The 12461-nt window shown below is 46.9% G+C and overlaps 1 protein-coding gene across 2 annotated transcripts in view; it reads left to right on the forward strand.

Annotated features, from left to right (window-relative positions):
• LOC142573154 (uncharacterized) overlaps positions 1 to 12461 on the forward strand; it is a 240980-nt gene that overhangs the window by 124386 nt on the left and 104133 nt on the right. For both annotated transcript variants that reach the window (XM_075682704.1, XM_075682705.1), the window contains exon 3: positions 6432 to 7932. In XM_075682704.1, coding sequence (XP_075538819.1) covers positions 7767 to 7932 — 166 coding nt within the window. In that variant the 5' untranslated portion in view covers positions 6432 to 7766. The remainder of the gene's footprint in view (positions 1 to 6431; positions 7933 to 12461) is intronic.

Consider the following 12461-nt stretch of genomic DNA (forward strand, 5'->3'; position numbering starts at 1 on the left):
GTCTTGTTTGACCATTAGGGCTTTTCCAGGTTCAGTTCCTGTGGCTACGCTTCCTGAAAGAGGTGTTCATTATTCGAAGCTTATTCCTTGCTGCGAATTCTACCAGCATCTCTCCAGCGTTCCTAGAACCGACGCCGTAGTTCCCATTTGCTTTTACCCCGGCCTGCTTATTCCCCACTTTTTCATTGAAGTCGCCCATTACTACAGCATACGGAGCTTGCACTTTTCTCATCGCTAATTGAACATCTTCATAAAATGGTCTTCTTCATTAACATCGTGATTGGATGGTGTAGCGTAGGTTGTACTACCTTCAATTTATGTCTTATTAAGTTTGATTACGAATACTGCTACCCTTTCATTAATTGCGTAGAATTCATCAATGTTGCTCGTTATCTCCTTCGGATTTGGAATCCTACCCCGCATTGCTTCTTATCTGGGAGACCTCTATAGCAGAGGACATGTCCGTTATTCAGCAATGTCTAAGCCTCATCCGTTCTTGTAATCTCACTAAGGCCGATGATATCCCAAACAATGTCTGATAGTTCCTGAAACAGTCCTGCTAAGCTAACCTCACTCAACAGAGTTCGGCTGTTAAAGGTTGACAGGGTCTGTTTGCCTTGGCGGCCTGTCTGGACCCAGAGATTCGTAGCACCCTCTGCTGCGTTGCAGGTCTTACCACCGCCTTGGTCAGCTGCTCAGCAACTGCTGGGGACTGATGGCCATAGGATAATTGTAGAAATCATCAGGAATGTAGTGGCCGAATACTGCACTAGGGAGGCCAATTCCTCTTCTAGTGAGGGAGTGTCTGTTGAAACTTAGTGGGTCTTCCTAATTTAGTTGTACCTAGATTAGTATAGTCCCACTCGCTCTCGGCACCTTTTTCCGGTGTCAGGCGTCACTCTAAGCATGCAGATGTAGTGCACTGGACGAGGTGAAATTCACGCTCACTATTGTCAAAAAAAAAAAAAGAAAAAGCCTTACAGATGGATTCGAACTTCCTACTATGGTGACGGAGCATTCGACATAGCTCAGTCAGATAATCCCGTAGGCGGTGAGGGTACCCTATCGCCGACATATACAGCCTAGAGGGCCCTACATGCCTAAAAGTTTATTTGATTTGCCCGCGAAAGATGGGTAACTCAATATATAACGAGTTCTAAAAAGTCCTGACCTTGTAGTTCCGGAATCTGAGGTGCGCAGGTGGCCGTGAACTCGGCTAGGCTAACTATACAGGCGTTCTGATGAACTCGGACAGCACTTAAAACGAGGAGCGGTCACAATAATGGTGGAAGTGGTCGCTTCGCCAGTGGCGTAGCAACAGGGGGGGCCGGGGGGCCGTGGGCCCCGGGTGCAAGGGGCCAGAGGGGGGGGTGTCATATGCGCCTGAAAACACTCCTCTTTCCGCTGGCTTGACTGGGCGCAAATGGCAAAGAATGCTCCGGTATCCAGTAACCCGAGCTCATGTACCCGATGCGCTGCGTCGCAGAATTGTCGGCTGCAGCTCTGTCAACACCCCACGAAATAATTGCACGAGTGTGCGGACTAAAAAATTTAATTCAGAGAATGGTCGCTAATCTACTCGCCTTAGCGGAACGTTTCATGTGGGGTGCGCTCGTGCGGTGCGTTCAAGCTGGGAGCAGGAGTCACAGGAGTCAGAACGCCCAGCGAAGACGAACAAAGACATCAGCAAGAGGGCGTTCAACGGCGCGCCCGGCGCTTGCGTTTACGGCGAAGCGTTCGTTGAGAGCGACGTTGCATAAGTCTTCATAAGTCTTCATTCATAAATCTTCTGGATCGTCTTCAGACTCGGTGCGGCCGAAGAGTTTCGCGGCGTATGACTCGACATGCTGTAATCACGGGCCCGCCGCAATGTTCGGCTCGCTTTTACTTCCCCTCTCCCGGTCGCTCCGGGAAGTCGCTGCGAAACCTGCCGTCATGATTCATGCTTTCCTTCTTACCCTCGAAAGTTTAAGAAAACTGTTGTTGTGTGACTTCATGTCACAAGTACAATGTCTCTGTCATCTGCACAGAATTTTATCTAAGAAAGGTGAATTTTGTAAGGATATTTCCCGATATTCTACGAAGTTATGTGTCTTTGTGATTACTAGGAACTCGGTAGCGTGAAAAATATGGCAGATAAGCAATAACGATATCCTTAATAATCCCTTAATTATTACTTATAAAGAAAGCACTTCAATTCGAGAATTGACTCAAAGTCATAATATTAACTCAACAAAAACTTCTTAAACAAAATCGTTTTGGGTGCTACAACCTACAGTACTTTGGCATTGCAGGCGGCGCCCACTATGGCAGCAGGGAAAGAAATATGAAGTAGTGGACCAGTGATGTTGATCCCTCAACCCTCTCTATTGCGAGTGCAGACCGAAAGTAGTGCGAGCTTTCGCTGGCATGGGCTTCATCGCGGCCTCTTTTTTTTTTGGGGGGGGGGACGCCAAGAATCGACGCGAAGCGTGCTCTGTTCTGTTCCCAATCTTTTGGTGGTACCTCAGCTCGGATAATCACGGTTGTCCCTATAGCAGCAAATAAAAACAAGGCTTAATTGATCAGAATGAAGAGAACTCGTATTTGTCATAGCATTGGCGCCCGCGCAGCAAGGAAGCAGATGGCGTTTTCCGTTTTTCTAATATGGTGAGGAGATCACCGTCGCTGGCACACAATTTAATTTTCGTTTTTGTTCAGGGCTGCCCACAGCCAAAATACTGCGCCTACGACGATTTTTGTGAAGTTGTTGGGCAAGATATGAATGACGGCCTTCAATTTTTCAAATGCAATGTTGCCGCTAAAATTGGAAATTAAAACTTTAGAAAGATATTTTTTGTTACTTGTGACGTGGGCCGTATTTGCCACGATGCCGCATTTGTATTGGCTGTCAAGCCTTACAGTCTGACAAAAGATGTGCACATACGCTTATCACACGTTATCAGTGCAGCACCCTGTGTTATTTGGCGCAGAAAAAACAGCGTGTATACCAGCTGCATTCGCCATCTCTGGGAAAGAAAGCGAAGGAGAGGGGGACCCCGGGGACGTGCGCGGTATCCAAGGGGGCTGTACTGGTGCTGAAACCCGGAAATTGTCGATATCCTCGCCTTCCTCGACAACACCCGGATGGGGGGGGGGGGAGGTGACGGAACACCTATGGGCCCCGGGTGCCAGCCGACCTAGCTACGCCACTGCGCTTCGCTCACCCGAAAGGTGAGGAGGCACGGGGTCTTTCCATCCAGTGCGGCGTCGAAAGGCCAAGTCGTCGAGAGTGGACAAGCTGCATTGTCATACACATGTGCGTATATATATGCGGAAAACTTTCGCTCCCTAACATATCGGAAGGCTCCGCCACCAGTTTTTCTGCGACACAGGGTCAATACCGCTACTTGTGTTTAAAATAATAATAACGTGCGCGGTGCACTCGCTTGGATCCCATCAGGGGGAGCATCTCAGCAGGCACATATCGACAGCGAGCTAAGGAAGTTTCTGCAGCCTAGTTAGTATTATATGCCTGACAACTTCCTTTATTTACCGCGAATGATGTCTTTTGCTGATCTCTTGCTGAATTCGTCGGACTTTTTTAATTATATCCCTGGAAGTTGCGAGTTTAATTATATTCGTCGAAATTGCTATAACATGCATTCGTGATATTCGTGGAATGTCATGTCATTGACGTTCTGCATTCGTTTCGTGTCCTATAATTCCCGTGTATACACGGGCAAAGAAAAGACCACGACGGCACCACGACTGAGAGCGAAGACCTAGAGGCCCATATGTCATGTCATTCATGTCAGGCCATGCTTATACTGATACATATCCATGTCAAAAAATTCCATGACAGCCTCACGACCACGAACGTGTTCTGCATGTCGTCGTTTATGTCATTGGTGTCATACATATGCTGTTACATTTGAGGTAAAGGAACAATCACGACAGGATCACGACCCTAAGCGCATATCGTCACGTAGTAGTAACGGCAAACACAGTACCAGAACTGTGAATGACGATACTAAGCTTTCTTTTTGGTGGGGGGAAGAGGGGGGGGGGAACCTATGCCCACTCAAACAGGCTACACCCTGTGGTGTTCTTACAGGCAGGCAGGAACTAGGCAGTTACAGAGAAAGTACGCAAAAGGAATTTCTTTATTCCATTCACAAGGTGACTGGCGAGCGCCAGCACAGCTGCGCCGCCGTCTGCGATAAGCTGGGAAGAAGTGCGCGGGGCACGCTCGGCGCCGTGGTATACAAGCCCTTATCAAAGGGCTGTGTCGCAGTAGCGCACGTGTCGGTTATCGGTAGACGTGCAGCCACTACTCGCTCAAAGCACAAAGACAGCGGCGAATACAGTCGGCGATCACCGAACCCTGATCAGTGGGTCAAGCACGTTCGCGTTTATACATGAGTCATCGAAGTTCCCAGAGTAATCGCTGGTTTCCGCGTGGCTTTCAGAAAGTACTACACAAATCGCGTCGCGCATACATGCCGTCAGATTACACAAGGTTCCGTGACAACAGACAGCAAGTACAAGCATTGGTAACATTTGAGAAACTTAGGATACATGCAGGCACACCTTGGGCTGCGCGAAAGCATCTTTTAGACGGTAAAACGCTGTGACCCGATGAACGAGTAACGTGTCAGTATCAAGAGGGGCAAATGGCATGTCATTCCATGATTCATGTCAGGCTATACTTGCATGTGATTTCAAGCATATTCTGATGTACTTAAACAAGCAACCGCAACGGCATACGCAGGGTACACTGGTCGTGCGTGTATTCTGTTGACTGGGTTTTATAGCCATGTTCGCCATAACGTCAAGATAAAAACTAGCGCGGGTTAACAACGCCGTAAACCATAATTCATCTTTGTAAACATTATTATATCCCCATTGTAAGCAAAGCGAATGCAGGAGACATTTTCGTAGTGATAATCAGTTAACCTAGTTTCCGACAAATTATTTAACTTCATAACATCAAATTTTTTAAACTTCTCCTAATGTCCTGCCATTCTCGAGTAAATTTCCGCTTCCTTCTTACCCAGTCTGTCATTTTTGAGGTACAAGCACTGGCTTGTAGTACACATAACATGACGTACACTCACCCACAAAATATTGCGGGGTGCGCGAGCGCGTGGCGAAGCGACCCTCCTCCCCCGCTATCGATGAACCCCTGGTGTTGACACCGGCGCCTGCACGCACGCGCGTCCCTCGGAGACTGCAAGCGTGTATGCTTCCGCGCTTTCTCCTTGCGCGCCGGCGATATCCGAATGCAGCCGCGAGTTGCCCCTTTTGCGATTGGCGCTGTGGCGGCTTCGACGGGCACAACTATGTGAAGCCTGTTTAGAAGCCTGAGCTTGCGCGCGCCGCTGCGGCCGCTTTTTGTTGAGTCACGAGCGCTGACGCATGTGGCCCGGTGGTTAACACGTCATTTTTTATTGCGAAAGCAATACTGCTCGCACTTTCGGCCCGTCGGTGGTCGTGGCGCCTCCTTACGCCGCTGCGCGTCACGTAACCATGTGACGTCAGGCCAGACCGAGAGACGGGGCCCCAGCTCGCGGCATCGATGGTGGAGGCGAAGCCTTGCGCGCTGCTGCTGCGGCGCTACCGAGAGAGGGCGCTCGCTGGTGTCCACATGTCCACACCATCAGCCAAACCAAGGTGCAGCCAAGGTTATTGCTTTCGCAATCTTCCAGGCTTAACCAAGCTAAGCCTTCAGCCATTTTCTTTTCTGCGCTGCATCTTTTCGTTCCAATCTTCGTTGTTTCTTTCTTTATACGAACGGGGCGTTCTCCCGCAGAAGACCGTGGCAGAAAAGGCGCTCTATAGAAGGAGACAGGCAAGACGAAAATGAACTCTTGATTTCTGTTGTATAAACGAAGTTTTGCCCGTGGAAGCCACAACAGCGCCAATCGCAAGAGGGGCACCTCGCGGCTGCATTCGGATACCGCCAGTGCGCAAGGAGGAACCGCGGAAACATGCACGCTCGCAGTCTCGGAGGGACGCACATGCGTGATGGCGTTGGTCTCGACACCAGGGGTTCCCCGCTAGCGGGTGAGTAGGGTCGTTTCGCCACGCGCTCGAGCACCCCGCAATATTTTGTGGGCGAGTGTACCTAAATCGGCTCCTTCCTCTGAATCGCATGCAGAGCCCCAGGGATCCCAGTTTTCGTTGCAAATGGTGCATGCGTTTTCCTGATTGTTCACATTACAGCGATCACCTATCATAGTATTACTAATTGGGAATCTCTCTCTAGGCTTCAAATTTCGTCGTTGTTAGACTAGAGCACCACGGGTTTGCACAAGCATTACGCTCTCACTTGAAACTAACTTCAACTGCCGCGTTAAACTGACTTTGCATGTTAACTGCAACAAAGTAATCTTTACATTGTCATAATAAACTAGTCGCTTATTTCACTACTGTCCTTATACTTGCAGGTCGAGGTAAGCGGAAGCTGTGCGACAATGTTGCCACCAACTGAACGTGGGACTTGGCTGCGACACCACCAACTTGCGTAACCTACACCAGAACGACAACAATGCAAGAGAGCATCGCATCAATCTTCGCGACGTGCTGTTCAGATATTTATCACCGAATCTTATCACGAAGCTGGAAGCACGTGTAGCGAAGTTTTGCCAGATTGTTCGCGTGTACCGCTGATGTACTTTTTTTCTCGTGAATCTGTTTCCACTGCGCAGACTACTGCTGTCGGAAATTTTAGACAAAATGCAGCCCCTAAAGCCCGTTCGCTAAGCTTTGTAACGGCCTAAAACATTCTCAACGCGGTAAGTGGGAAGAATAGAGGAGATTATACTCAAAGGAGATCTTAAAAAATCGCAGGGAGCGAAAATTCGCTTCGTGCGCCATCGCAATTAAATTGCCGCCCCCTTCGACAGAAAGCTAAGCGATACACGAAAGCAAATAAAAATTCAAGCACCTACGAAGGCGGCTTCTGTCAGTGACAGCGTTTCTGCAGCTGCTACATGACGTTTTCCTAAAGTGCATTATTTTGCCACCAAAAGGCAAATACTACGAGCTGCAAAATAGCGCTCAATATTTATTTATAGGCAGACCTGTCAGCACAGAGTACAGTCGTCGCTGAGGCCGATGACAAGATAGGACGCTCTTGCCGAAGCTGTGCATTTGAGCTCCGCCGTTCAGCTGGTCGTGTTGTCACACTGGAACGTGTTTACCAAAATGTAATTGTCGGGGAGATCATCAATATACTCAAGCTGTTAGCAATGGCTGGTTAAAGAGCTATGGTGATTCTGAATACACACAAAGACGGAGGATCCTCGGCTTTACATGTGCTTCGCGGTTCTTAGTTCTTGTGGCCCATAGTGCGTTTCATTCACTTCACCTTTGTGATACGGCTCTTTCGCTGTTGTTCCTCGCGAATGTAAACCCAAGCAAAGCCCCAGTTGGCCAGCTTTGAGTCCAGCGTAGCCACCTTTTGAACATGTGCATCTGCGAGAAGCAGAAGCCACCCCTACTATTACTTTAGAGAAACGTGGAATTCAACTCGGCAGTGTGGTCCGAGGACTGACTTTCAGTGTTGATGTGACATTACAGTGGTAATTTAGTGTTCTGTGGCTGTACTGAGTCTATCTACCACTTCGTACTGAGAACTAAAAGACTCCTGCGAGGTACCCAAGAAAATGCATCGTTTCGGCCACGGCATGATTCGCTCGTGAGTGCGCCTGCCCGGTGAGCCATCGCTGCTGAGACTGTGATGGAGGCATGGCGGTCCGCATAGGCTCCCTGTGTTGGCCATGCGAGCCGCGCGCAACCGGACTGTCAACGAGGTCGGCGACGGATTCGATACAACCGAGGCCGGTTCCATCACGACCATCGTGATGGACAGCACCGAGTGGCCGTCGCGTACGATGCCCACTCCTCCTTTGGTGGGGCACGCTCTGCTCCCTCCTAGGCCCACCGGTAAGTTTAATTCACTCCAGCCGCGCATGTGCGTCGTCCGAAACAAAATAAATGGCGTAGCTGCAGTTATGTAATTATATTAAATGAAAATTCTCACCATCGACAATAATCACACGATCCAATTTTTACATTAACTTTTGCATTCCACTTTGCCATGTCCTGCGAAGGAGACAACGGAAGGCACAGCACCTTTCGGTAATAGCTATAAGTGACTGCATTGACAGGTACATACCTTTTAAGTCTTCCACTATGTCGTTATGTGGCCGTCAGATAGGTAGGTATCTTTGCAGAGACAGAAGCTTTTGAACAGATGTGCCTCTGTCAGACCCCCAAGCTAGTTGCTAAAAACAGAACAGAAAATCAATGTTTAGATCAAGCAATGAATGTTGCATCCTGAGGAAGACAGAAATAAGGCCACTAACAATACGAAGAAAGCGATAATAGCCGTCGTACGGCAAACATAGGTTAAGTTGGGGTGCAAGTTTTTAAATAATTGCTCTCCTGGTTCAGAATATTTCTTCATGATTGCTTTTGACGACTACCGTACTTAGATTATTGTAATGTACCCGTTCCTGGTATTCGAACAGGGGCTCTGGCATGGATACTTGTTGGAATTTTGTTTGTAAGCACTACTTGTTTCTTGAATGCTGCCACAGAAACATATACAAATCTTTCAGAAATATCATGATTCTGAAATTTGAAGCATTCAAGGAAAGCAATAGGTTTGCGATAATTTGTGTCCAAGCTACCCTTATTTCTATAGGCAAATAGACTTTAAGCGCGTTTTCATCCCCATGTGACCACTGTATTATAAACTTGATACTTGAGGGCTATTCCACCCCGCTCCCTTTCCCACTAAGAGTGTTCCTAAGAAACAAATACCCACACTGAAATATCCTAAAACTTATAGTTACAGTGCAAGAGAGCCGTCACACTCCATTGACAAATTGCTTGCCCACCTCTTCTGAATGATCACTTGGACCTAATTGGTGTATGTTTACGAGAGAATTGAATTACTTAATAAACGTGTGCCTTCGCGTGCTATGCGTTGCAAACATCGTTTGATTGGTTCAGCACCTCCTTAAAACACCGTCTCAATAAAAAAACACCTTTCTTTTCGCAAAGTTAAGGAAATGAGTGAGTCTGAATTGTAAAATATAAGCGTATCTGCCCTCTTTCGAATTACTTTGGTTTTGCGTGTTATTACGTGTCTCTCCGGATAAATATATTATAGGACAAGTCAAGGTTCAACCAAATTCGCAAACTTCGCTTCACTCGACGTCGTTAAAGTTCTCAAGTCTAAACCAACTTCTTCAAAATTATGTATATTTTTTATTGCAACGCAATGAAGCGCTGCTGAAGAGTAATATTTCTGTCCGAATCGCGAAATATTGGTAATCTTCCAAATTTGAAGCCAGTGCGCGTTGTAATTAGTGAGCCTTACGCACGCAGAATTACGAGAAACAAGATTTACACGCACGCAAACACTGCCTCTCACGTTTTATAGCCTTGCATCTGCGCGCGCTCTACTTATATTAATTAAATCAAAATTCGTCCGAGCCTCTGCAATAGAAGTGTATATTTAGTGATCGCGCTTGTTCAAGAAGCCGCTATCCTGAAGCGTCCTGCGTCTCGTATAAGCTTCTAGTTATGCGTTAAGCTGATATTTTATTCGCAAAAGCACATTATTCGTAGTTATTGCGTTGATTCATGTGATCTTATCTGAAGCCTCATGCATGAAATATGAGTAATCACGTAAGAAAAATAGAAATATGCCCACAAAGCGTACAAGTCTGCAAGAACGTCGAATAGATCTCACAGGCAATAATTATGATTCGCTGACACCATCGCAAAAAGTACCGCAATACAGCGCCGCAGCCAAGACACAGGCTTTCTCATGGCGCGTGCATGTTCGTTCATCATGTGATTGCAAGTTTGTCAACACTGCACAGCAATTTGTCAGTGCGCTATGGATGAGACAGTAAACTTGCTACACGGCAGCATCCGCAAAACAGACATCCACTTCCTATCGCATGCTGTGCAGTCACAGTAGATTGCAAAGCTAAGCGGCAAGTAACAGTGAGTATGCTGCACTGTTGCAGCATACTCTGAATACTAAACAGAAACCTTCGCGTATTGCACATCTCTCCCGAAGGGCCAGTACGATTGTCGCAGAAGACTTTCTTTAGCAATGTTAGCAAAAAAAAGAAACTAAATTTCGTGTTTCACCTAACCCATGCAAACCAAGCGAGCGGGAAACGAGCAAAAATGACAGAAGTGGCGCTTTCTCGGAGCCAAACAAAAAGCAACAGCAACGTTACGTTGAATATTTAATACATCGGGCGATTGGGTCCGACACTGGGCTAGATGACGTAGCATCTTCTAGCGAAAACAGCGCGAGATTCGAGGACCAGACACAAACACAACCTAAGCGGTGTGCTGCGTGTGTGCCTCGGTCGTAGTTTTCTTTAGCGCTGCGTTTTCAATATAGCGTCCTAGTGGTCCCTTGTGGAAAACTAGTTCAATGACATTTGAGGCTTAATTTTTGATTTAGCGCCTTCTTCCTCTCTATTACTATGGAAGCTTCATTTAAAACGCACTATTGATGTCGTCCAGATTTGCTGCCAGAATGCGTATCTTTCCATGCTCTGCGACCCATGTGAACACGAGCTTGAACCAAAGAGTTATTTACGTCTCGAATGTTGCCAGACAACGTAGTTGCATTTACTCCGAAAAGATGGGAGTGAGTCTTGGCAATTGTAGACCTGAATACTTAATGCCGCATACCTGCTCTTAACTCCAAACACCTAGCGATTATTTCGGTAGCGAAATACACTGATTGGTTGCAGCGGCAGGTGACAAACCGCCGTGGGTAACTTGACGCTCAAATGGCCGTGAGAGGCCATGAGGCAACCGGATGGCTATTTGGGTTCCATTGGGGCCAATTCTTGCAATTGGCCGTGAACTGAAACAAAAGATTAGGTCTGCTTACCAGCAGCTTTACCGTTTACAATAACTAAAATAAATGCTTCAGTTCATTCACAGGGGCCTACAAATATAAAATCGAGCTTAACGGGGCAAGTATTCCATAACGCATAAATTGTTTTTTTTTAAATAGTTATGTATGTATTCATTCGTTCTATGCCCTATTACAATGTTTGTATCATTCGTTAAAGTGGGTTCCTTAAAATTTTTTTTCTATCTCGCATATATATTTACATGAGTTTTTAAATGCCCACTTGCAACGCCATTTTAGCCGATTTTTTCATGGTATCCTGCTTTGGGAATGGAAATAATGGGTCGTAATCTTCCACAAATGAGCAGGTGCGAAGATTGCAGGTTTGCCTTTTTATATATGATATCAGCGTCCAAGCAGTGCGAAAATTCAGAAACATCATAGCTGAATTGAAAACCACCCAATTACAATGACGCTTTTTTTAATGTTCATCCTTATCTGCGATAGCAAGCGTAATGACTGATGCTGAATATTCACGTACAGACACAAGTTTCGCTCTTCGCATTTGACGCTGTTTTTTAATCAATTACGACTCCGACATCTTTCTCTTGTAACTTTTCTAGCGGGTGTTGCAGTCGTACAGGGCAATAGTTCCCTAAGGAAACTACGAAAAAAAAAGCGAGCCCACCCGAGTAACCAAACTCGCCAAGTAAAACTGTTGCTAACTGTAGTGGCTCTTTGAAAAAGAAGAATCCTATGTTGGGACCGTGCGGAGATAGACTGCGAAGCTTCGAAGGACCATGAAGAAATAGTTGGTGGTGACCGCAACAATGACTCGTCCTCTCTTCTGATCGTTAAGAGCTCTTTTAGCCTACGGCTATCGCCCATGCTAGGTTCTTCCAATCGCTTCTTTTCAGTTTTCCTAGTTCCGAGCATTCCTGCTTCAACCATGAAGGATATCTTTACCTGTAGCATTTTTTTTTTTGTGAGGCGTTATCAATGAGAAGCTCAGTCGCCTGGAGAAAGTCACCTTGCCCTTTAAGCTGTGTGTGCCTATTAAATTCGAACTCTACGATGTGTCCTTGAAGTGGCAGTAGTGCTATAATTGCAGCCGTACCAACCGTTGTCTTTGTCAAATCTAAGACTCCAGTGCAGAGAAACTGCGCGCGGGTTGCCTGTGGGAGCAGTAGCAGTGAAAGCAAGCCACTAATTGCAGCGGCGCGGACAAGCACTCTTCCTAATTAGCACCGTCGCTTGTCCTTTCGTGTAGCGGATCGCCCAGACAGCGTCGAGTGCCGCCCAATGTGGCGAGAAGCTGTCCTCTTTTCCTCCTACGAAGGTTGAAGTAATGAATCTTCCAAACGAGGACCACGATTAATCAGCCTCGACTTGGTACATTTCCTGTCTTGCGTGAAAAGGGGAACAAATGGACAAGTGCCTGAAGTTCAGAGACGCATGACCTAGCTTCCGTCAGCACTCGAGTCTGCTGTGTCCAGTGCCACCCTTCCCTTAATCTAGCGCATGAGAACACTTTGTTTCGCTTCCTTTGTAAGTTGCCATTTGACGTTATCTC

The sequence above is a fragment of the Dermacentor variabilis genome, chromosome 2 (genome assembly GCF_050947875.1).
Source record: "Dermacentor variabilis isolate Ectoservices chromosome 2, ASM5094787v1, whole genome shotgun sequence".
Lineage (NCBI taxonomy): Eukaryota > Metazoa > Arthropoda > Arachnida > Ixodida > Ixodidae > Dermacentor > Dermacentor variabilis.